Source organism: Pavona decussata, unplaced genomic scaffold, assembly GCF_977016875.1.
Source record: "Pavona decussata unplaced genomic scaffold, jaPavDecu1.1 SCAFFOLD_176, whole genome shotgun sequence".
NCBI lineage: Eukaryota > Metazoa > Cnidaria > Anthozoa > Scleractinia > Agariciidae > Pavona > Pavona decussata.
The window spans coordinates 310978-335974 of NW_028145587.1; the positions used below are offsets into that span (position 1 = coordinate 310978).

The 24997-nt window shown below is 41.3% G+C and overlaps 1 protein-coding gene across 1 annotated transcript in view; it reads left to right on the top strand.

Moving 5' to 3' along the window:
* Positions 1-24997, top strand: part of LOC146463426 (uncharacterized) — a 52173-nt gene that overhangs the window by 13553 nt on the left and 13623 nt on the right. The window contains exons 9-24 of the mRNA XM_085084421.1: positions 1088-1310; positions 2501-2678; positions 4284-4462; positions 5593-6076; positions 10959-11255; positions 12163-12323; positions 13644-13948; positions 14767-15572; positions 16327-16677; positions 17253-17392; positions 18179-18287; positions 19422-19659; positions 20720-20922; positions 22131-22355; positions 23050-23226; positions 23992-24174. Coding sequence (XP_084940547.1) covers positions 1088-1310; positions 2501-2678; positions 4284-4462; positions 5593-6076; positions 10959-11255; positions 12163-12323; positions 13644-13948; positions 14767-15572; positions 16327-16677; positions 17253-17392; positions 18179-18287; positions 19422-19659; positions 20720-20922; positions 22131-22355; positions 23050-23226; positions 23992-24174 — 4259 coding nt within the window. The remainder of the gene's footprint in view (positions 1-1087; positions 1311-2500; positions 2679-4283; positions 4463-5592; positions 6077-10958; positions 11256-12162; positions 12324-13643; positions 13949-14766; positions 15573-16326; positions 16678-17252; positions 17393-18178; positions 18288-19421; positions 19660-20719; positions 20923-22130; positions 22356-23049; positions 23227-23991; positions 24175-24997) is intronic.

A 24997-nucleotide genomic window follows, 5' to 3' on the forward strand; every position in this document is an offset into this window, starting at 1 on the left:
ATCGGCATATGTCCAAATAAAACTTCGCAGGAAAAGCGCGATATCAACTTTGGTAGCCTCCTTCTGGCATTAAAACGAACGTGAAATCGCGCGTGGCCACCACCCAGTTGAGAAATACATTGGAGATGGCTACATTATTCAGCAGCGTTTCTTTATCTTCTTCCCTCGCGCTAACTTTCTGTAGTCGGAACTATTTTCTTCTTAGATTCGAGGTGATCAACTACCTTAATAAACACAAGCGTCAATTATTCAGAGTAATAATAATAACTAGTAATAGTTTTCACTAGAGCTGCCCCCGCCTTTGAAGATCTGTTTAACACCTGTATATGGTTTTTACTGGATATAAATACTGTGCATACGAATGTTCAAAAAAGAAACGTTTGAATATTTATTGAAGTTAACATCCATGTAACTGGTTAGCATATTTCTCTGTAAATTTGACATTGAAATCTATTACAGTCATACAGTTTTGTTTTGTGAAACAGCAACGTACTGTATGTATAATTATGTGAACTCGTGGTTTGAAAGGCTGCTAAAGATGCAGAAGATGGCCAAACGTGACTTCGTGGTTAAAATGCTGCTAAATGATGACGGAATGCGAACTCGTGGTTTCAAGACCTTGAAACACTGCTAGAAAGAACTCGAAATGCTGCTAGAGGACGACATAACGCAAACTCTTGCTCGCAAGACTTTCAAACGCTGCTCGAAGACCTCGTGGTTGCAGAATGACAGCTACCCGACACCACCTTGCGCGCTTGCGGAAATATTACCCGAGACCACCGTGCGCGCCTAGTTTGATCAAATCGAGATTTTTTTCGCATACTACCTACAAATTTACTTACAGTACTTACTTTCTTTTATTTTGAAATTCCTTATATGTATATACGCGGGGAATCCTAGGGTGCCTCCTCGGGTTTTGGCCTCTGGGCCAAAACCCTGCGGGGGCAATAATAATAATAATAATAATAATAATAATAATAATAATAATAATAATAATAATAATAATAATAATAATAATAATAATAATAATAATAATAATAATAATAATAATAATAATAATAATAATATATTTTTTTGTTCCTTAAAGGCTTTCGTCGTGCGCCCATGGCTTTTTGTCTTTCGACATTATCTCCAGCCCGGCTAATTCTGAGCATGGGCAATGCGTCAACATTCCCGACTCGCCTGAGTTCAGAGAAACAGTTGGTATGGCTTTGTTACCGAAGTTAGATCACTGTGCCGCTGGTCTTGTTCTTGCAGTCAACCCTCGGAGCATAATCGTGCAGGAGGATCGTCCGTCTAACAAGGAACAGGCAAGAGTCATGATGTGTAGGGGTATCTTTTCCAGACAGTGATACAGGCATACTCGGATCGAAAAAGAAAATCCGAGTTCTCCCGACAGGATTCGAACCTTTCCGATTACTAGTTCGGACGCTCTACCCGTGGGAGCTAGGCCATCCACAAGGTCCATGTGACAAACATCTTGCATACTTCTTAGTAGGATCTGTATGTCGATGAGTGGTTTATGTGAAAGAAATTTGATGTTATATTTTTGCCCTGCACCCAGATGTTCAAAGAGTAGATAACTTTATCCACTGGGTAAGTCACTATCCAGCGGGAGCAAATGTACTCCAACAAGAGAGGATCTTGATCCTCTCTTGACTCCAACTAATGCTTTTGGCAAGTTTTCCACACAATCTCATACTTGAATTTCACATATGCTTCTATTCTATCCACAAATTATAGGGCTATCGGGAAAATCTTGCACACATTTTATCTGCCAGATAGTGAACTATCCAGTGGATAAAATTATCCGCTCTTTGAACAACTGGGGCCTGGTGAATAAGTGATAGACGGTAATCTTGTACCCAGATCTTCGGGAGAGTGAGAAGATCTGGGTACGAGATTAGATGGAGGGTTTTTTAATTTTATTCATGATAGAAATATTTTTATATATATACATTTTTTAGTTTGATGTTTATCGCTTTTTTTTTCTCGGAAACAAAAAGAAGAGAACTAAAAAAGCGACTAATGGGAAATATTTAATCACTATGAAACCTTTCATTGTGCATACTAATACGCTTTTTCTAATAAATATAGGAGCGTGGTAGTGTAGTATTTAGCGCGCTAGACTTGTTGTTTCCTTGTACTATATTATATACTTTAACCCATGTTGTTTCGGTTTCTCTATCCACGACAAGTGTATTAATGGGTGGACCGACCGAAAAACTGTTATGGATATATGCAACGCAATTTTTAGAATATTTCGCAACGCTAGAGCGAGGCCAAAAATTGAACTTGGAGACACTCTCCCGCGGGCGACGCAACAAGGCTGCACTTTTGTTGAATTCTTGCGCGATTTTTGTTCGATCTTTTGGCGGTTTTTGCCTCGCGCTGGCGAGGTGACAATCAAAAACAAAATTGCATCGCCAGGGAAATCGTTCGTGTAGCCGTGGCTGCGTGAGATGCATGAGGTAAACTTTTTTCCTTTTTTTCTCCGCAGTTCTCCAGATTCGTTACGGTTATAAGCAATCCTATGAACTGTAGTGTGTTAGAAGTGAATGAATCACTGTTCTGCCGAGTGCCCAGAGGATTCAGATTAAGATACAACCAAGCTGTGAAGCGGTTAGAAGGAAAGCAGCTGGGAGTGGTCATGTTAGGCACCGATCCTCCAAACAAAGGTAAATGATAACTTTTGTGACTGGACGATTTTTTGGCGTTTAAAGACTAGGGGAACTTTAAGCCCCTCCATAACTCCGATTGTATTAAAGCTAGAGTTTTGAAACAGTGAAACGTGGGATTACATATATATAGTTCGTCGAAAACTGTTTCCTTCTAGGCCAGATCATGATCAAATTCGTGGGTATTTTCAAAGCTCGCTTTAACTGTCGATTTCCAGTAATTTGTCAAAAACGAAGGTGAGTGCTTCACCGGGGGTTCCAAACACCGAGACGTGGGTTGAAGAAACGGGGCGAGGCCGAGTCTTTTCAATCAACGTCGAGGTGTTTGAAATAGGATGAAACACACTTTCGAGTGTTTGATATAGCTTCTCAAACCATTGATAATTCTTGGAGAAAATCAAAGCAAAAGTTCACTAAATGTTATGATAATTAAGACCACGTTTCCCAACGTCCTTCACGGTAGTGATTTTCTTTGTTTTCTCTTCAGAATCATGAATTGGAGAATTATTTTTTCAACTTATCTCCGAGAGTAACAAAACAAACCAGATGAAACACAAATCACTTTTAACACTCGGTGGGAAACCTGTTTAACTGCGTAAGGGTATCTTTTCACTGGTCTTATACAGCATACTACTGTAGAGTCAAACCTTACTATAATACTACAGACTGACCGTTAAACACAGATACAACAGGCCACTTCTGAGTAGTTGGGAACCTCATAGTGAAAACTAGGCCATAGTTAATTAAAGGCAATAGTTATGAAACCTGACAAACGTCTTTGTTATATATGTTTTCATTTGCTTTGTTGGCCTTGACCCTGCACAAACAACAATAGAATTTGGAATGTGTTGGAGCAACTGACCAATCGAAACGTTTTTGTTAAGATATTCAACTGTGGTGTGAACGTTAAAACAAAGGATTGTGCACGGTCGCGGCCCTTCCAACATAAATTGCAGCACCATTGTTTTCATGGCAAGGTTTCCTAACCAGTCCCTCAATTAACTATGGCTAGGCTAAGTGCAAAGCTTTTCATGTGAAAATTAGTTCGTTTGCGTATGAATAAAAACTAATTTTCATAATAAAAATTTTACACTTAGCCTCGCTTTACATACTTTCATACTGAACTATTGGCCGGGTTAACAAAACTTCAGCGAATAACGAAATAAATTGACTGGAAAGAAGACTCGTGACCACAACTGAGCGTGTTCCACATTTCAGTCTTTGTAATTTGTGAGAAGGAATTACTGAATGTGATTACCACTATGGCCTTCCTCCATGTATATTGGTATATTCTCCTTTTATGATGTAAGTCTTGGGACTTTACGAAATAGCGGATGACCGCTCAATGCAAGGTTTTGATTGTTATGCACCTATCAATGTTAAGCCGCAGGTCGGGGGAGGGGGTGTGGAAAAAGTGTCCCATTACAGGGCATTTGTTGATGGTTAGGAGAGTCTTTAAAATGTCTTTAAAATTTGTTAGAACGTCCCCAGAACGGTACACATAATTGCAGTTAAATCCTCTACCTTTCCCCCGCGTCCCTTCCCACCAGCGGCGTAACATGGATTGGTGAATAACCGCTTTCTGTACGGATTTTTCTTCTACAGTTCGGCTGAAACAGTTTCTTCCATTAGCAAGATTTCCCGTGGATATACCTCTGCGATGGTTCTTCAGTCCGGACACGTTAATATCTTTCTTCCCAGCTGTGAACTTGGCTGGTCGTGTTACCGTTACAGTGGCTCCGGCGTGCAAGGCTCCAGCTCCTCAGGAACCTAACTTCAACGCGGTAAGTTCAACATAGGATTGATCACATATATTATGACAAAAGACAAAAAAAAAAACAAAAAAAAAACAACAACAAAATAAACAAACAAACAAACAACAACAACAAAAAAAACACGAATAGAAGTTGACCTTCGCTGTTGATGGGATCGGCGGCCATTTTGAATAATTAAGGCTCGGCCATCGGACTTAGTTGCAAAGTTGGAACTGTTTGAAAATCGGATAATACACTCTTTCAAGTGTTTGATTTAGCTTCTTAAACCATTAATAATACTTGGAGAAATTCAAAGCAAAAGTTTAGCAAATTGTTGTGATAATTGAGATCACACGTCTAAACCTCCTTCACGATGGTCATTTCCCTTGTTTTCTCTTCATTAATTATAAATCATACGTATTACTTTCAATTTGATGTTTATTTTTCCTCTTTGCTGCTAAAACCGACTTGTTAAATTTAGAACGGTACGTGCTCGTCACTTTACAATGTTTCCTTGTTGTCCGTGTGTTACACCCGTACAAGTGTCTACCTATTCAGTCCCTACCTTCCATCAGTTTCATGTACATGGAACCTCTCCTTACGGACACCTCTATAATACGGACACCTCTCTATTACGGACAATTCACTTGGTCCCCGAGAGACCGAAATCCATATAAAGTCTTCCTCTCTAAAACGGTCACCTCTATAATCCGGACACCTATTCCTGTCCCCTTGGTGTCCGTAATAAAGAGGTTTGACGTACTGTCCTTATCAGTGTCCCGTAAAGCGTTTCTTTTCCCGCTGCCTCCCCACTCCCGCCTCGGTAGTTTATACACTCTCCCCAGGTTGCCTTTACCGTTATAAACCAAGATGGCGGGAATTCGATCTAAGCGCACGAGTCTCGAAAATCCCACGTAAAAATACGGGACTGTGAAAAGTCTAGTCGTGCAATTACTGTACCCGGCATTACGTTTGAAATCGCCCCACTCACTACGAATTCCAAGATTGGCTGCGCGTCTTGTTCCCAACAACTGTGATCGATTTTATCTTTTTTCATTTAACGCAGGGAACATATGGAGCCAGACTCCAATTTCTTTATTTGCCTCTTGCCTTCCTCCCAAGTGAAAAGTTTATTTGTGTCTCTTTTTGTGTCTTCAAAGGACTCGTGCAAAGCGCCCGGTAAAGGAGAGTGTAGTGTAGGAAAGAGAAAGCGCAATCTTACCGTGTGGATTCGACCCGTGAACGATCGGCCTACTCTTCACCTGGCCAAGGGTAAAGGCTTTGTTTACTTTCCACCGGTTCCGGAGAACGCGAGCGATATCAATGGAAAATGCATAGATGTTTCCGTGCTAACCAGAACGAGCCAACTGGATGTGGACATATATATCCGAAGAAGGAGGGGTAAAGAATTGTTCGAACGAATGGCAGCAGGAGAAGTGCTTCGTATCAGAGGAACAATGCCTCTTGTAGTGGATCCCGATAACAGAGAACCTGGTTTGGCAATCACGGAAGCACCCAATAAGAGGTTCGGGGTTTGGAAATTTAAACAGAGCGGTAATGGCGTTCTTCGGAAGATTAGGGTTAATGCTAGCCATGTGCTTCTGTTGAAACCGGGGGACTGTATTATATTCCAGCCTACAGAAGGTGAGTCCTTTGGGTTAATTTCCAGTTTGAAGGCGAGAGGAAGGAGTAGGGTTGGTGAGGGTAAATACGTATGTAAGCATGACATTTGTACGTATCGCCTCAAAGTGTATGGTTCCTAAGCTCGTTTGATGTTTTATTGGGCAAGAGATTTTGCGATTTTGGTCTGAAATTAGGCATTTATTAATGGAGAACAATTCGTATCCAGTATTTGGCATTTTTTTTTAAAGACACATTGAAAGAGGTTGACTTCCTGGCCACTTAGTTTTATTTGCAGTTTCAAAAAGCTGGTAAAATATCTAATCTTAAACAAACTCAGGCCTTTATTTTTAGGTCTCCATTGCCGGATGCAAACATGTCATTAAGCTTTTTGAAGTAACACTAAATACAGTCGAACCTCCCTTTGCGACCACCTCTCGTAACCTCTCATTAGCGACAACTTTTCCAAACTACCAAAAGTTTTCAAGGCAAATCACTATAAATGGTACCTCTCGTGAGCGACCACCTCTCGTAAGCGACCACCTCTAGAGATGATTATTTAAAATTTCCAATTGCTTTGAACCTCCCGTAGGCGACCACTTGACACACAATCTGCTGTATCTGTCACGTGCGGAAACTGAAAAATGTGTCGCTGTAACATATTGGCCACATCATTGCAGCAGACGCCGTAAATCTCACAGACAGAAGTGTCTCCCGATATAACTTAGCATTGAAACAATTGATAAAATACACATGCACTATACCGTACACTGAAATAAACTATAATCAGATTGAATCCCTTGTAGAAGAGTCCAGCGTGTTGAGCTGTCGTGCCCTGTGCAGTGATTTAAAACTTATTATTATATAGCTGAACTGGTCCGCGATGAAAAGGAGCATTTTAATTGGCTCCCTGAGCGGTCCGAATTTTCCTATACGGACCGCTAAGATGGACCGCTAGCGTCAAGTGTTTCGTGGTTACTGTTTCAGTTTTGACAACGCAAAGTAAAAACTGTTTCCAATTAACTTAATATAGTAGGAACTGTCGGTTTAAAACGTGATGTCGGACTTTTACTCCAAGAGCACTGACGAAGGAACGAAAACAAGCTCTGAAAACATTAAACTCGACGAAAAAACCAAAGAAGATTCCGTTGACAAGGCCTCAGAGTACCGCGACTTCATTGAACAACAGCAGGCCAGAAGCACTACAGAGAAAACCAAATCTGACCTTAAAATATGGGGAAAATTTTGCCACCAACGGAACAAGTTCAGGAATATTGAGGCAATACGCTGGGTGGAACTTAATCTGCCGCTCTGCGCTTTTTTTAAAGATGTAAGAAAGAAAAATGGCGACGAATACGAACCTGGAACTCTGACTTGCCTGCAACGAAGCATCCGGCGTTATCTTAATACCTACGGGTCACAAGCCAATCTCATTCAAGGTGACGAATTCAAGCTATCCCGAGAAGTCCTCAGTGCAAAAAGAAAACAGCTTGTCGTGGAGAGAGGGAAAGGCAATCGTCCATAAGCAAGCCGAGAAGTCACCGCTGTTGAAGAAGACAAGCTCTTTGCCGAAGGAGAATTTGGCGAGCACAACCCGGTTCTCTACAGCGCACAGTTTGGTGGCTCCTGGCTTTACATTTTGGCTTTAGAGCAAGAGATGAAAGTAGAAGGCTTCAGTGGGGCGACGTCAGCCTTGAAACTGACTCGGACACAGGCAATGAAATGCTGTTCTGGAAAGCTGAGAGAGGCTCGAAGACGCGCCAGGGGCAGGACAAAGCAAGCGGTCACCGAGCATTTTATGCTACTGCTGAAGCTACTGATAACGAGCGACGTCCAGTCAAGTACTATAAGCTGTTCAGAAGTCACAGGCCCATCGAGATGAATCAACCAGAGGCACCATTCTACTTGGCCGTAAAACATCAAAGAAAGGCTACTGATGCAGTGTGGTACAAGAAAAGTCTGCTTGGCAAGAATGAAATCATAGCTACTCACCAAAGCTCCCCAAAATGCTGGTTTGCCAGGACGCGTTACCAATCACTCGGTTCGAAAGACCTGCATTTCACGATTGCTGGATTCAGATGTTCCTGAAAATTACGTGGCCCAACTGAGTGGACATCGAAATCTGAGAAGCTTGGATTCCTACAAATCGGCTTCCATTCAGCATCAACGAAGAATGTCGTTAGCCCTCAGTCGCTCATCAACAACCACAAGCGAGCTCCAAGCAGTTGGCAATACACAGGCAACAACTACAGTGGAAAGTACCAGTATGACGACCACAAAAGAAGCCGGATCGGCTATTTTTCAGGGAGCAAATTTCCAAAACTGCTCGTTTAACATCCAGGGCTGAGTTGCTCGAAGCATGGTTAGCGCTAACCATTGGTTAAGAGGTATTAAAACCTATAGGTTGTCATGGTGTTTAACCCGGGTTAGCACTAACCATGCTTCGAGCAACTGGGCCCAGATTACGAATCATGATCAGCCACCGCTTCGCAAGCGCCGAGCCATTTTAAGTGACGATGAAGACGATTGAAATGCAATTTTGACTACAAAAGCTTCAATTTCATCTATTTTCATTCATTCCATAGTAAGTCTTTCTCAAAAGTTGACACTTTTAAACATTCAACACGTTTAAGAAATGCATTTTCTTCGGAATCTCAAATGAGCTAAATTTTCATTTTTCGAACTTTTTCACTTCGATTGACGAGACATGTCAAACTTTCGTGTCAAACCTTGACCAATAAAAAGTCGCCTTTTCGTGCGCGAGCCAATCAGAATTATTCCACGTGGTTTTTGTTTGTGAGTACGCTTCAGCATTGAGAAGGCTTTCTTGCACTTTTTCTCGCACAACTTGATCATAAACAAGTTTCACGCGGACTAGAAAGCAACAAGCGGGAAAGTCTATATAATAAAAACCTTATTGAACTAGCTTGTTCGGTCCGTATTGGGAAAATATTGGTCTCGTCCTTTTTTTGCAAGTTTATGGACCTCGCCTTCGGCTCGGTCCATAAACTTGCAAAAAAAGGAACTCGACCAATATTTTCACGCTAGTTCAATAACATATATATATCAGTGCACGTTTTAAGCTTTAACTAAACTGACACGCGCGGCCTCTGAGAGAGTAAAGTGCGTTGAACTGTCCTGCAGCAGTTTATTGTTTGCTCCAAACTTATCGAAACACAAGTGTGGGATTGTTTTGCAACCTACACTGGCCTGCTGGTGTTTTTAATGCTTGTAACCACGTACATCACAGGTTTTATAAGAGTTGTTAACTTTTTTGCTTATTTTTCGTTCCCCGAGGTTCAAGGTTCAAGGTTCATTTATTTCACACTATTTACACAACATTAACATAAAAAGTAAAGTATTACAACAGATAATTACAAGATAAAAATAAATACAGTACAAAAGAGGGCGCTAAAAATTATCTTTCCTTCTCTGTGCTATGAGGACGCGCTTAAGAAGTCAGGCTTAATCTTGCTGTGCCAGAGGAGGGAGGATGCGTGTATAACATTTCTCAAGCGAAGTTACTCCTCTTCCGACCTGCTACGAAGCTTAGTGCCGAGAGTTGCGAACCAAGACCGTATGCCCTTAGAACAGGAGAATCTGTTTTTGTGGATGCCTCCGCAAGAACTAACAGATTTTGAAATTTTTGCACCATATAAAAATACCAGAATCTTGTTTAAAATAGCGAAATGTAATATGTATTAACATTAACAGTTATATTTATGTGTCCGATATATATTTGTATGTAATTAATGACCCGCCTTGTAATTCAGTTTATACTGCAAAAAGGTTGAATAAACGATCATTATTATTATTATTATTATTATAATTATAAACTTTAGACAGCGCCACCTGGAGTAATAAAAGAGTCAAGTTTCTTTACCATATGTCAATTACCCGAAATTTAGACCCCCTGTGGTCTGACCTCTGATAAGCGACCACCTCCCGTAAGCGACCACATATCCTTGAGATTACGGTTGGTCGCTTACGGGAGGTTCGACTGTAGTTGTAATAACCCTTTTGGGGCACTGAACAATTGCCTTCCAGCTCCTTACAAACACAACTTAATTGATGAGTGACGTCAACAAGACAGACAAACAAAAGACACACCGACTAATTTTGCTAACAAAGGACATTTGACTGACAAAAGACGGATCACCTTTTACAGTCTTCACAGCCAATAACATCACGGCTTGACTGATAGATGACTCATTACATCGCGACTTACTGACCAGTCAGTTCAATAACCAGAGACTTATACTTTCCACTGACAATATACAACCTTTTTGCTTGATACAATTTACTTGATTCTGATGATAACTTCCGCTCTGGTCGTCGAAGCGTCAGTCATTGTCACCCCAGACAGACCTTCTCAGGAGGGATGATCTAATTTACCTACCTATGACATGACTTCAGGGTTCAAACCCTTTCAGCGCTAAGCACCGTTATGTTGCCGGAGTACCTCCCGGATGACATGGAAAGACTGCAGAAGCGCGCTTACAGAATATCTTCCCGTTAACCACGAATTGAGACAAATTAAACACTAGTAACGTAAACTCTCCATTCGGTCGCAGAGAGTCCCTGACATCTAGCCAATTGGAGGAGATATGCAAAAATACTAGTCATACGCTATACAATCTTCTACCTGATTTCAACTCATACGATGTAAATTTAAGGAAGAAGCGCAATTTTAACGTGCGCATTTGTGGGACGAACAGACTAAAGAACACTTTTTTATTTAACAATTTGAAATGGTTTTCATTCCTTTCTGTAGGTGCTTCATATTTAGACATAATGTTTGCTTTTGTCTTAATTATTTTTACTTTGTAAAGTTTTTTAACAATTCAGCCTTATGGCTGCAATGGGATTAACGTAATAAACTCTATCTATTTCTATCCATTTTGAGGCGGTAAACGTTTCTGGGGAAAGGAGGCTGCTTGGGACTTCACCTTCTTTAAGCTAAGAGCTTGGGACCGCTCCGATAACAGGACGTCAGGATATCACCAGCTGAACGCAACCTTCATGGACTCTCAGCCTGCTTTTTCCCGTCAAGTTGCTGAGTGCGTTGCGTTTAAGCTGGGCTGTGATAATGTGGCTGGATCAGAATTGGAGAGAGACTTGTGCGGCCAGTGTACGAAAGTAAAGAGGCTCAGGGATAGGTGTGTGGGATGCGATGGACGACCATATTCCAACAAGAAAACAGGTGACGCTTCCGTCCTGTCTAGATATTACAACAATAAATATACGTTAAATTGTTGGATATAGTGCCTAAATTTCAACGCTTAATTTAAAAACCGAACAAAGCAGCCTAAATTTCATAGCCTAATTTTAAAGATGGAGAAAGCATCATAGCATCAGTTTTTAAAAATTGGATATGATTTTCGCCCATTTTTGCATTTAAATTTCCCGCGAGCTGCGATTTGAATTTTATGGCGTCATACGGTTGCCGCTGTTGTCAGGACAACCTCGCTCCCAGGTTCCTCTCTCTTCCCCCCTCGAGGGGGGAGAGAGAGAGGACCCTAAGAGGAGGTTGTTGTCGGGAAGCAGAAGTTTTTTTCAGTGTAGAATGTTTGGGCAACCACATGACGTCATGGAATCCAAATTGGCGAAGAGCAAACAGGCAATAATGAAATCCATTGCTTAGAACTTTAAACTGCCTTCTTAACTTTTTAACCAAAGCTTTAAATTTAGACACTATTTCCAACATTTATTTAACGTGAGTTTTCTTGTAAGAGAATTCTGAAAAGGTTTTGGTGGTGGGGGTTGGGGTGGGGATCCAAATCCCACCAAATCTCCAGCCCAAATTTTGCTTAAATCCAGTTCCAGTCCAAATTTTACCACACATCCCATTGCTTGCGCCTCTTCCCCGCGCGTGTTTTTTAAACCTTTTGTAATCTAACATGACCGAGCATGTCTTTCAGAGTTAAAATAGGTTTTGAAAGCCTTCGGTAGGGATCTCAGGAAGGGGTGCCCCCACCCCCTCCCGCCTTTCCATGTTACCCCTTACCCTCCGACTAGTCCGAGAAAAGAATCTTCTGAACCTTGCCCAGGTAATAAGCCAATACCAAGAATATCGCTTAACCACGTTTGATTTGTTCACCTTCTGCCAGATGAGTGTGGCAACTGTGTAGCGGTGGGAGCCAAACCCATCTACTGCTCGAAAAGCTGTCTGATCCCATCCTACGTTGATGACTGTAACGTATGTCAATTCAACGGCATTGAAAGCTCCAGTAGAGACTGCAATGGGGACTGTGACGGCAGAGCGGTGTGGGTGAGTCTGTCGGCTGTCGTTAGGGACCCTAAACAGCGAAGACAACGCCACCTATTTTTAAATTCAATTATTGTTAAATAAAATTATTTTTAAATTCTTAAAAGACACCGCACTTTGTGGAAAGACACGAAAAAGCCTATAACTTTGCCCAGATTCAACGAAAAAATCTCCATTCTTACACTAAAATGATTGTCAAATTATTCTCTACAGATTGAATAAGAATATCCTGATGCGCCGTGAACAGGAAAATTTTCGCGTGTTTTTCCACTAATTGAATTTAAAACTTATTCACTGCGCATGCCCGAAAGTTAACGACAGAACCACCAAGTGAAAAAGTTCACCATAACTCGTTCACGAGTTAAAATGACACCAGAACCAAAGAGTATATTGAAAGCAAGAGGAAACTAGAGAGGAAGCATTAATTGTTGTCTGCAGCAAGAAAAAAAGCGTTTGGGGTTAGATCCTAGCCAGGATTTTAGTTCCCTACTAAATGCCAAGCTAGTAGAATTTTATAATCTGAGGAGCAGCTCCGTTGGGTACTCCTGTATATAGTTGATTGAAGAAACATAAAACATGAACAACAGATTTTTTAATAAGAACCTTTTTTATAAGAACGTTTAGGCTGAAATTCACCCAGATGTTAAGAACATGCCAAGAACGTACCCAACCTGAGACTAAGAGATAATTATAAAAGCATTTTTATTCATTTGCATCGTGCTAAAAACACCTGAAAACACCTAAAAACCCCTTCGCATTGCCAAAGGAATTTGACACGACACAGCGCACAATGATCTATTTGTTGGGTTTCCTATCTCATCAGGTTGCATCATTTACGATTCACACTTTACATGGGAGAACGGTTTTTCAGTCGAGTGCATGTACTGTGTGACACGTGAAACAGCAGTTTTATTGATTTTTTTATCTAGCAGTAGCTGGGCAACGAATTGGAACATGAAGAATTTTATTTCTTTACCAGCTGCACGGCTACATTTTCCTGCTGAAAAGGCAGGTCTGCTCGCTGGTAAAATTCTACCTTTTTTAAAAGGTTTTAAAAGTTGTTTCCACGTTCTTTCTAGTATTTAATACGTATCTTAAGTTTTTTGACTTTGTCGTACAGTTTGCCTAGCTTAGCTCTCTCTCTCTCCCTCTCTCTCTATATATATATTTATATATATGGACGAATTTTTATAATGTCACAATAATTCTTTGGCCACATGTGGGTAGTTAAGTCTATTTTAGACGTTCAGGCTTGAATGAGATTGGAAACCATGACCTTTTTCATCTTTAACCATTAGATCGTTTCCTTTTTAAAATCAACAGTCTGATTGCATGCCTAATGTCTGCGTTGGAGGGAACACCAACAAGCCAGTTGACTTGGGACAGGACCGCTGCGGGGTGTGCAATGGCACAAACGAGTGTGTCGATTGTGCGGGGGTGGTACATGGGACAAAACGCATGCTTTGCCAGCAATGTGTAGAACCGGATGAGAAGGCATTTCAAAAGTGCCCCGAGATCACTCATGTTGATGTTACAGTGGTAGATGGGGACAAGTCTACACAGCTTTGTTTGACTTTTGCGGGAGTGAAGGAGCCCCCCACATGTTATCTGGAAGCATCAGGGAGAAGGTAATAGACCAATTTTGATATATTACTAGATATACGTGACTCGCAAAACCTCGCAAAGCTAGGGCCGGGTGGACAGTTGATTTGAAGTGAAGGAATGGGCTAAGGCGGCTAGGAAGTCTGAATTGTCTCGTTTTTTATGATAGTGATTGAGAGGATAGTGTGGCCTTTGAATAACCCCACCCTTGTGCAACTTGTGTGATCAAACCCACTCTGTGCGATGTCATCCCCACAGACTCTGGGAGTGACACACTGTAATTAGCAGGACGTTAGGGATGCACCATTAGAATTGTGAACGGGGGACAGGGAGGGGGGGGGGGGGGTCCATGAGCAGGAAAAACCAAAATGTAAGAAAAAAGAATCCTGCATTGGAAAGCAAGGAGAAAAAATGTTTTCAAGTTAAAATTCTAGCTTGGCTACGAGGCTTACATTGAGGTCCAGAGATGAATAATTTATTTCGTTTGTTTTATTCCCCTAAGCCTTGAAGCCAAGCTAGAATTTTAATATGTCGAAATTGGTCTATTGTTCTGGTATCATGCGTTTCTCCACCGACAGCAGCCGCCGGGTTAGCTAAGTTTATAGAACACAGGACTGCTGAGTGGGAGGTCGCGGGTTTGAGCCTCAACCGGACCAACACTTAGGGTGTTAAAACATCTGAGAACGTACTGCCTTTGTACTGTAATTAGCAGAACGTTAGGGATGCACCATTAGAAATGTGAAGACTAGCTGAAATTTGTCCACTTGTCCACTGTCCACTTGTCCGCTGCATGGCTGACTGAACGAAAGGTAGTTCTTTACTTGTTTTGTTGTATTCCTTGCAGACAATACAACCTCAACTTCATAGAGAGAAAATCAAGAAGGAAAATAATAGTGTCCACGCCGACTGGTATACCCCGTGGTAAACATCAATTGAAGTGCGCCTTGAATCGCTCGTCCAACACGATTGTCTACAAGGAGGAAATTCTGGTCTATGGCAATCTGACTATCGTAGCTGTTAGTCCAAATGAAACCTTGGTCGATACCGCAACCAACGTAACTTTAAATGGAGCAAGATTTGTCAACACTCGTACTTTGCAGTGCGTTTTCTTCATGAATAACGGAAAGATTCTGAAGTTCAAAGCCACTTACGTAAGTGCAGAAACCATCATTTGCCCGCTGCCGCCTAACGGTCGATCTCAGCATGGTTTTATAAGTGTGCTGCTCGATTCAAAGGCTGAAAAACAAGCCAAGGCAATGGCGAAGAAGTTCAGCATTTACGACCTTGTTCCCCAGCCGAGAAAATGCGTGTTTAGTGAAAAGGGCAACTATCTATACGCCATTTTTAACAGAGAAATTGAGTGCGGTAACGGGAAGTGGGGGAACTGTTCACACTATTTCAATGGTGACGCAGTCAGTAAGCTTACAGGGAAGTCCAGATGTCGGTGTCGGGGTCGCACTCTTTTTGTTCAGCTCGCCCCTGACTCCAGTCTTCGTCCCGGTGACACTGTTGGTGTTCTACTGAGGCTCATAAATCGTCAGCGGTCAGGCTATACAAAACGCTCTTCTCCTGAGGAAAAGCAGCTTAATTGTGAAGATTCTTCGAAACCCGTTCAATTTACAGTAAAGCTCTCTTCTCCAGAAGAAGTAGGTAAGTAAAAGGGTATGTTAAGATAATTTTAACCAATGATACTTTACCCTAAAGCCCCCATCAAACTCGAAAGCATTGTTCCAGAGGAATTTCTACGGAAGAAACTTTGCTCCAGTTTAGTAGCACGAGAGTCACATTTTGCAAATTCCGCCTGCGTCTTGGAAGCAAGAAAATATTTTTGAATTAAGCAAAAAACTGGTTTTACAGGCGCATACCATTAGAAAAAAAAACTGTTTCTGCACACGTGTCCTAGTTTACTAAGGTGCTTAAAATAGGTGTACAGTCATTGATAAAAAAAAAAATGATATTTTGTTTGGAGCTCAAAGTCTTCCAGGAACTTTAAGGAACTATAAATTTAGACATTAAAAAACTCATTCTGTGGTCAGATGGCTTTGATTACACTTGATTGCGCATTTCCAATTCGCCTTACAATAATTGCCAATACCGGCATACAAAGTATTCCACCCGCCTCCATGTAAACAAGCCCTCAGACAGGCCAACGTCGGGAAATCATCGAAAGCTGCTACCAATAGTGAGCTTATTTCAGTAAACGTTTGCTGTAAAATCGTTGAAAATTGTAAAGATGCACGGCAGATGCTCGAAAAGTCTTTTGCAAAATTACTGTAAAAGTTTCAGTGAAACTGACAAATCTGTTTAATTTGAAATTCCTTTTAACCGTTATAGCAACTGACAGCTGTTCCCAACTATATGGACGATCGAATTCTAACTCGTTCTTACCCTCGTGTGGTTGCAGGTCTGTGCGACTCATTTGCTGTCTTTGTGACCAGAAACCAACGCGCAGCGATGAATTGGTCAGCGGCCTTCAACGATTCGTCGTCAGCCACTCCTTCGCAGACTGCTGACCTGGAGCAGCTAAATGCCAGACTCGCAAACGTCCCTTCCAGGCAAAGAAGGGTGTGGTTTAGAGCCCGGGACATTGAAGTTGGAATAACTTACAATGTCACTGTGTGTGGGAAGGAGAAATTTAGAGGCCAAGTAGCTTGCGATACAGTAGCCGTTCGACGTGTTGGTAAAAAGGTCCCCAAAATTATGTTCCCCACATCAAGGATTGTAATCGGTCCATCTTTACGAGTGAAGTTTAGAGGTAGGTTTTAGTAGCTATGTCTTTTCAATGGGCAAGGTTGTTCACTGTCAATACATGTATGTATGGATTCTCCTGCCGATACGACAGATGAGTAGGTAGACAAGTCATTTGCCGAGGTGGGTCCTCATGTGGGAATGAAGACCAATTCGTGACGCACACGAGCGGCCACAGATGCTGCATGAGTAGCGGAGCGCAGTTTCCTCCTCTCTCTCTTTTCCCGCAGGATTGCAGCTGCTCTGTTGACTTCTGTTGACTGTCAATATATAGGCGCGGTATATAGTCCAAAGGCTAACACAAATTAGAATGAACGGTTGTTGCAGGTACATATACGCGAGCCTAGTCCAGTCGATTACCTCACCAAGGGCTCTTTTTACACTCGTGTGTGGAGTTTCATACACAGAAGACCTTAACCAATTACCATTCTGATTTCCAGTTTAATGAGTTAAGTGCATTCCACTGTTGAAGGAAGAGATGGCAAAAGGGAAACGTGATTACGTGATCAGCACATTGTTCAGTTGTTTACTTCTTTACATTCTCTATAATGTAACTAAACTGAAATCTTTTGTTTCTTGCAGCCAAGGTGAAACCTCCATCTTGTTTGGAGCGAAGCAAGCGATCCATGGTCTATTGGTGGTCTTGTGATGACAAAGGTCTTGAATTTAATGAACGGAGTGCAGCACTTACGATAGGAGCTGATCAGCTACAGGCCGGACAAGTAAGAAACTCTTCATTTTATTTCTCTTCTCTTCTCCTTTTACTTTTTTGTTTTCTTTTCTACCGTAAATCCATTATTAAGCCTCCACCTCTCAAATAAGCCCCCTTTTAAGAAAACGAAAACTGTTAAGCCCCTGCCCCACGCACACACACCTTCCCTCTTTCATTTCACAGTGAAATTAATAAATGACAGACTGTATTTAATCACGAACATAAAGTTTGCATTACATGTATCTGGTTTTAACATTTCAATTGTATTTTTGGTAACTCTTAAGTAGGTTCCCATAAGTGAATAAGAATGTTAAAAATAACTTTTACAATCACTCTAATCTCTTCCAAAATGCAAAAGTAGGTTGCTGTACTTCTAGTCTACTTTCTCTTCTTTCTTTTCACTTTGTTCCTAAAATAAAAAAGCCCCCCTTTTCATTAAGCCCCTCCACCCCCCCCCCCCCTCCCTCAAACGTGCTTGAAAAAATGAGCCCTCCGCAGGGGTTAATGTAGAATTTACGGTATTCTTCTTTTCTGTGCTTTCGTTTTTCTTTCCTTCAGTTCGCTTCTCTCTTTTTCCTTCGTATTATTAAGTTGCCACTCTAAAACCTACCCCAAACTACATTTCAAAACATTTAGGATTTGAAAGCCGCTCCGAAAAAGTGGACAGACTTAAAAATGGTTTTACGCAGTTGCTTTGAGGATTCCAACATGGTTGCTTCATGGTTTCTTCGTGAAACCCCATTTCTTCCTGTTCAAACCTTTTAAATCACCCGTAACATGTTGGTTTTCCTTTCAGGTATTAAAATGCCATGTAACCGCTTCCTTAGGAAAGGACGCTTTGTTGCGTGCACGCGCAAGACTGACCATAGTAGTGAAGAAAAAGAACATGGTTGCCAAAATAAAGGGTGAGGAATCTTTCATTGTCCCTTGTAAGCGTGGTCATACTAAACAATTGTTCCACGTGCGCGCGTTGGATATGAGATGATAGATAGCCAACGAGGGGCATAGAGCCGAGTGTTGGCTATAATCATCTCAAACGCAAATGGTATAATAGTTTTATAGAAACAATCAAGAAATATTGGTAGATCTTGCTGATTTAGCTTTGCAAGAACAACCAGAAGACAATTTAATGGTCTCTATTTCTCGTATAATAGGTTATAAATCATGGACGCTTAGCCAATCAAATCCCTGGTTTTTAATAAAACAAGATGTCCCCCTCCTTCTCAGTGTTAGTGGCAGATCTAGGGGAAGGACCCAGGTCCCCCGCTTTCTCTCTCTCCCCCACCACCTCCCCCAATTTTTTTCAAGTTGTAATCCATTTCCATCCAAGCCATCTGCAGCAATAGATAACAAATACTAGCTTTTCAATACTTCTAGGGTAGGTAATTGTCAACAATACTGAACCGTTATTTTTACATTTCCTTTGATACAAAAATGTTTTTTGCGCTATTCAAAGGCACAGTAAAAATCGGTGACACTGCCCATTTAGGAAAAGTGGGATGTCTTAAAACAGAATGCCCTTATAACTGATAGCGCAGCGCTAGTCCAACAATTATTGCCATCACGTGGGAGTATTTAGTTTGTAGATTATTTTTTTAACTTGGACTATTGCAACCCTTTATAGATTCATCACGTATTCGGGTAGGACCACGGATAGCATTTCCTATAAGACAACAACAACAACAATAACAACCGACATCCTTTATTCAAACACCGGTGATAAGGTTTAAAGGATAGAAATGCTTGTGGGGTCGTGTAAACTATAAGGTAAAAACTGCAAGATAAAAATTTTGACATGCATTTCAAATCTTACGCTAATAAACTAAGTATATCAAAGAATTTAAAATTCTCCTGACAATGTAGGCTAAACAAAATTGTAAATGGTTGCTTCTGAACACAAAACAGTCTTTTTCCTCAGAAAGCAATGTAAACCAATTCGTGAGTAGTCCATTCCAGTTTGCCGCGCTAGTCCGAACGGTAAAATTCCGACAGCACTGGTGGTTGAAAGGGCTCAAATTTAAACTTACTTCCTGTTTCAGGCGGCGAACAGCGCGTGATAAGTGCGCATGACGAGGCAGTTTGTGATGGCGGTGCCTCTTACGATCCCAACAACCTTCGCGGCGACCCCATCTATCTCTGGACTTGTAAATGTAAACATGATGACGGCTGGAAATCGTGTATCCATAGGAACAAGACAACTGGGCATCTCAAGCAAGTGATTTTGCCACATAAACGGGTGGTTCGCATTCCCCCGGACACCTTCCCTGCAAATAAGAAGTAAGAGTCTTCTCCCTCCTCCGACTATATTAATTAGTTTCAGGTTTCATTTTAAAAACCGTTTTTTTACTGCGAAATGGCGGTTTTAGCGAGCCTACTTCAGCAAATTACTCCCTTTTCTCTCTAATTGCGGCGCTTTCATTCAACTTTCCATTCGAATAGTCTGCCGTCATGGCTCATTAATGTGCGTAAGTGTCTGGTCATTTTGCCCGATGATTTAAACACGTCTTGTCTCTCATGGAATGACCATTTTAGATAGATACCTTTCATTTCAGTAGGGCGTCTCTTACAAGATTTACTGGGAGGAAACATAACAAAATGCTGGAGTAACCCTACAATGAACCACACTCACTAAAACCATCCCGTTTTGATGAAATGCTAGCCCCTTTTTAGTCAGCGCTGTTTTGAAGTTTCTGAGCCTAGAGGCCAAAAAGCGCATCCAAAACCGTTTTGTTTTATGTCCGCAAAATGATATAATGACGTCAGTTAACGCGGGAATTTTGTCACAATTTCTAGACAGCTGCAATTTGGGGTTTTGGGCTCCTTTAATTTTTCATTATCTTTGGAACCTCAGAAAACAGCGACAGTTGACTCAAACGTAATTAATAGCAATAAAGGAAATCTAAAATGTCATCAAATAGTAAACGTATTGCCGAACAACTTAAAGTATCAACTTAAAAGGTGAACATAAATAAATAAATGAATGAATGGATGAAATAAAATATACTAAAATAAAATAAAATTTCAAAAAACGTTTCTGTCGAAATCAAATCAGGTCCTCGCCATGGAAACATCAAATTTGGAGAACAATGACAAGTCATACCAGAGTATTTCCAGTAAAAGGTTTAGAACAAGTGAAGCAATTTGGTTGCTAGTAAAGAAAAGATAACAGACGTTTCAGTTCTCCAAAAGCACTTTCTCCCCCCTCCCCCCCCCGAGAAGGGGTAATTCACCTGTGTAGCTCCCCCCCCCCCCCACTGTGGTTGCTTTGGTTCGAGTAACTACTTTACCTTTTTACTTTACCATTCGTTATTTAATTATTATTCATTTTAATCGACAGATGTGCAGTGACACTGAGGTACTTCAAGGGCGACATGAATGCCAGTACCTCAGTCTACTTTGACGTGAAGGCGCAGGAAGTTCCTTTCGTGAAGATCGTTACAGTGTTTTCAAAAAACAACAAGGTGGTGTTTATAGCTGTTGTTAGGAGCCCGTTGCCCGATTTAAAGATTGAATGGTCATGCAAGCAAAAGGACGAAGACGGTAAAACTAAAATTTGACTTCAGCTTTAGGGCGGTTGTCAGTAGCTGTATTTTACACTTGACAGCAGTTTGCAACACAAACTAAGCACTCCGCACTTCCTCTACACTATACTGTACCTGTTGCTTCCTTTGCGTGCGTTTTTGAGCAAAAAAATGTTTGACAACAACAACAATTTATTTACAAACTCAGATTGTATAAGGGGCTTGTCCCGCAAATAGCCACAAAGCTAGTCGAGGCGGGACAAGACGAGCACGAGAACATAATGGAAAAAAAAAATACAGGCTCAACTATAATAACTTCTACTGAGTGTCGCAATGCCAACACTGGCAAAATAGTACTTTGGCCAATCGCATCAGATGGAATCAGCCTAGTGAGTTGATTAGAAGGCAAAGTAATCACATGTAACCGGTGTACTACAAGGGAAACGAATGCGAGCAAGTTATTATTGATTTTAGTTGTACTTCTTACCGTTGGTATAGAAAGTGACATTAAAGTGGTATAGTAAAGCCTAGTCTGAACTGAGCAAAACTACAGGAAACGCAGCGGGCTTTCGACACTCAATTGATAACCGCTTTTTAACAGAGAGTTATGTCTTTCATTTTACAAATTACGATTTCGAAATGAACTTCATTACTGTACTGTCGCTAGGCTTTTACGGCGACAAAATTGATGGATATGAATAATCTAGAGAAAAGGAAGCAACTGATTTCAGTAATAGGCAATCCAACTTACGATAACTATAATTTAGTTCGGTGCAGCGTTTTGTCTGGTAAAAGTAAACCAAGTCACCCGCATTGTAAGTTGCAAGTGGAGGCGGCGTGGTCTAGTGGTTAGGACGCCGGACTTGTAATCCGGAGGCCCCGGGTTACAATTCCCTCTCTAGACGCTTGCTGGATTTGTTCGCGGCAGCCCCGAGTTCAACTTCTCGCCTGCGCTTGTAAATAGCCAATGGTCTGCCCCCTGCCAGTTGGGAGTCTTATCCTATTCTGTTAAATTTGGATTATTTTGTTTCCCATCATTTGAATGGAGTGCCTGAAAACTACCTTGGTATAGCTGAGTGCAACTCCACCATAAACAAAGCATTTACATTTTTTCATCATCATCATCATCATCATCATCATCATTTTTTTTTTTGGCTGCGAAAAGATCACATCTTTCCCCTTAATTTGACAAAACTCGTTCCAAACAAACGTTCAATTTTCTTTTAGGAAACTTGTTGGACTTTGATCTTGAGTCGGTCGCCCTTGTTCGATTTGCCCTGATCGTGAAGAAGCGTCCAAATAAACTTGTGATCAAAAGGCGAGTGGCTCTTGTCTTCAAACGATTACAGGAGGGATTGAACGTGAAATGTAAATGTAAAGTGTCTCGGGATGAAGTGGAAGCTTTTGCAGAGGAAGAGGTGAAAGATGATCTACCACCTATTGAGGGCCGCTGTAAGTTCCTAATTAATAATACTTCTTGAAAACGGGTACTCCAGTTTTCTCCTCTCCTCAGAAACCAACGTTTCCAAATTCTAATTCGATCTGGATTATTTAATAAATTACTTTACTTTACTTTGGCTGTACCCAATCATAACAAAAAAGGCAATAGGTTATGAACGGTGTTTGATGAACTCACCAACAGATTGTTAGCATTATTATATAAAGTGAATGTGAAACAAAAGATTGTGCACAGTTGGGGTCTCTGATTATAAATTGGGTCGCCTCTATCATCGCCTTTGAAGCTGACTAGGTTTCATGAACAGTCCCCTTCAGCTAACTATGTTGACACTATTGAATATACAAAAAAACCTACTTAGTTTTGGTCTGTATTCCGTGAAGATTACACTGCATCTTACCAGCTTTTTAGTAAATATTGGCTAATTTGGACATGTTAATTTTTGTTCTGGAAAGTTTTTGGACAACTCCTAGAATTTCATCATCTAGTTGATTTAAGCCACATACACATGTGTCAACAGAGACGTAAGAAGTTTCTCACGTAGCCAAAACAAGAAGTGTCGTGCTTAGCCTGTACACAGCCACCCTCCACGCCGAGTAAAAGAGGGCGGCTTTACACAGGCAATGCCGTACCTTGCAAGAAAAGATCTAGTGTAAACGTTTTACGTTTTTTTTTTGCCTTATTTTTCAGGCAGCGAATTAGAGAGGTCGGAAGATGGCGGGATTTCAGTGGAAGCCAATGATTTTGAAGATCCCGCCGGGGAGGTATTGCAGTATCGCTGTGGATATATCCCGAAGGACGGAAAACCACAGTTTATTATCTCATGGTCCACAAGCAGCATTTGTGAAAACTTGGATATACCATCAGGTATGAACTACACTTCAAAATTTCTGGTAAGCCTTGCTGGAGAAATGAGAAGCACGTAAATTCATATGCATAGACTAAGGTACCGTGTACACGCATTTGCTCGTAATCATTTTATTTGAAAACGCATTTCATCCACACGCCATTATCTGTTTTCATTTGTTGTGACTGTCCCACTGAATTAGTCATAGATTTTGAAGATGATATTTCACTTTTTAGTTCATCAAAAACTAACGTTGCTTGCTTGCTTGCTGCCTGCCTTGTTTGTATAGTGGAGGTGAGCTAAGCTATACCAAGTTACTTTTCAGGCACTCCATTCAAATGATGGAAAACAAATAATCCAAATTCAATAGAATAGCTAAAATCGCAACTGGCAGGAGGCAGACTAGTTGGATATTTACAAGTTCAGTGAAGGAGTTGAACTCTGGACTACCGAGAACAATTCCAGCAAGCGGTTTGGGTGAGAGTTGAAGCCGGGACCTCCAGGGGTGAGTTGCATAAAATTTAACGTCGGGCGTAACTGCTAACGCCAGACCTTCAGCCCAGTCACATTCAGTATTTTAACGTCTGACGATAGCATTTACGCCCGCCGTTAAGTTTTATGCAACTCGTCCTAGATTACAAGTCCGGTGCCCTAACCGCTCGGCCCCGCAGCTTGCCTTGCAAAAACTGCAAAGTTTAAACTGAAGCAATGGTCTCGGCTTAATAATTACTGATGCAAAATTTTTTTAATGCACTCATTGCGTACCTATGTTTTTCATGTTGCAGGCGATCCAGACAATGGTCACAGGGTAAATATTATTGTACAAGCGCGAAACACGCGTGGAGCCACAGTCAGGACTACTTGTCAAGTTGTTGTTCTTCCTCAGAACTTCAGCAATCAAGAAATGAAGAATGCCTCGGAAGAAATCAGTGAAAAAATGAACCAGAACAAAATGCCTGAAGTTCGAGGTGGGTATCAAAAGGTTACCCTGGGTGCCAGAGGCTTTTTCCGACGCGGTTTCGGGTTCCGATCGAACACGATCGGCCTCCGGAGGATCCCGAGTCCTCGCGGCGTTCAAGAAAAAAGCCTCAAAAAGTTGGCGCGGTTATGAAATGTGCAGTAAAAAAGTTAGCAAAAAGAACAAGGGGTTTGCCTCAAAGGTTAAAGCTCCTATCCCATTTCCCACTCCGCTTCCTTTTCTCCTCCCCGCTAAGAACCCATCCATCACGAAATGAGGGAAGGAGTTCGTGATTTGAGTGCGCTAAAAATGGACCTTACCACCACAGAGAAAAAGTTGAAATGGGCAAATGAAATTGCAATTGGTCTCATCTCTTGGCCAACTAGTGCTTATTATGCTGTTAAGCTCAGTCAGCCTTGAGGATCATACGCGCCTATAATTACAAAAACGTAGTTACAATCCCATTCGATCTGAATAAGTGGGACTTAAACGAAAACCATAAGCTGCGGTTGGTGTGGCTTTATCGTTTTACTTTAAAGGGGAACTCCATTCCGACAACAAATTGACGGTGAATTCTCGGAAATAGTGCCTAAATTCTAAATTTTACATTAAATAGCAGAAATGACATTCAAGTGTGCTAAAAATTAGATATGATTATCGCCTGTTTTGGATTTTAAATTTCCCGGGCGCCGCCATTTTGGATTTTATGACGTCATATGGTTGCCGCTATTGTCAGTAAGCAGAAGTTCTTTTGTGTGAAACAATTGAGCGACCGTTTTACGTCATGAAATCCAAGATGGCGGCGCCCGGGAAATTTAAAATGAAAAATAGGC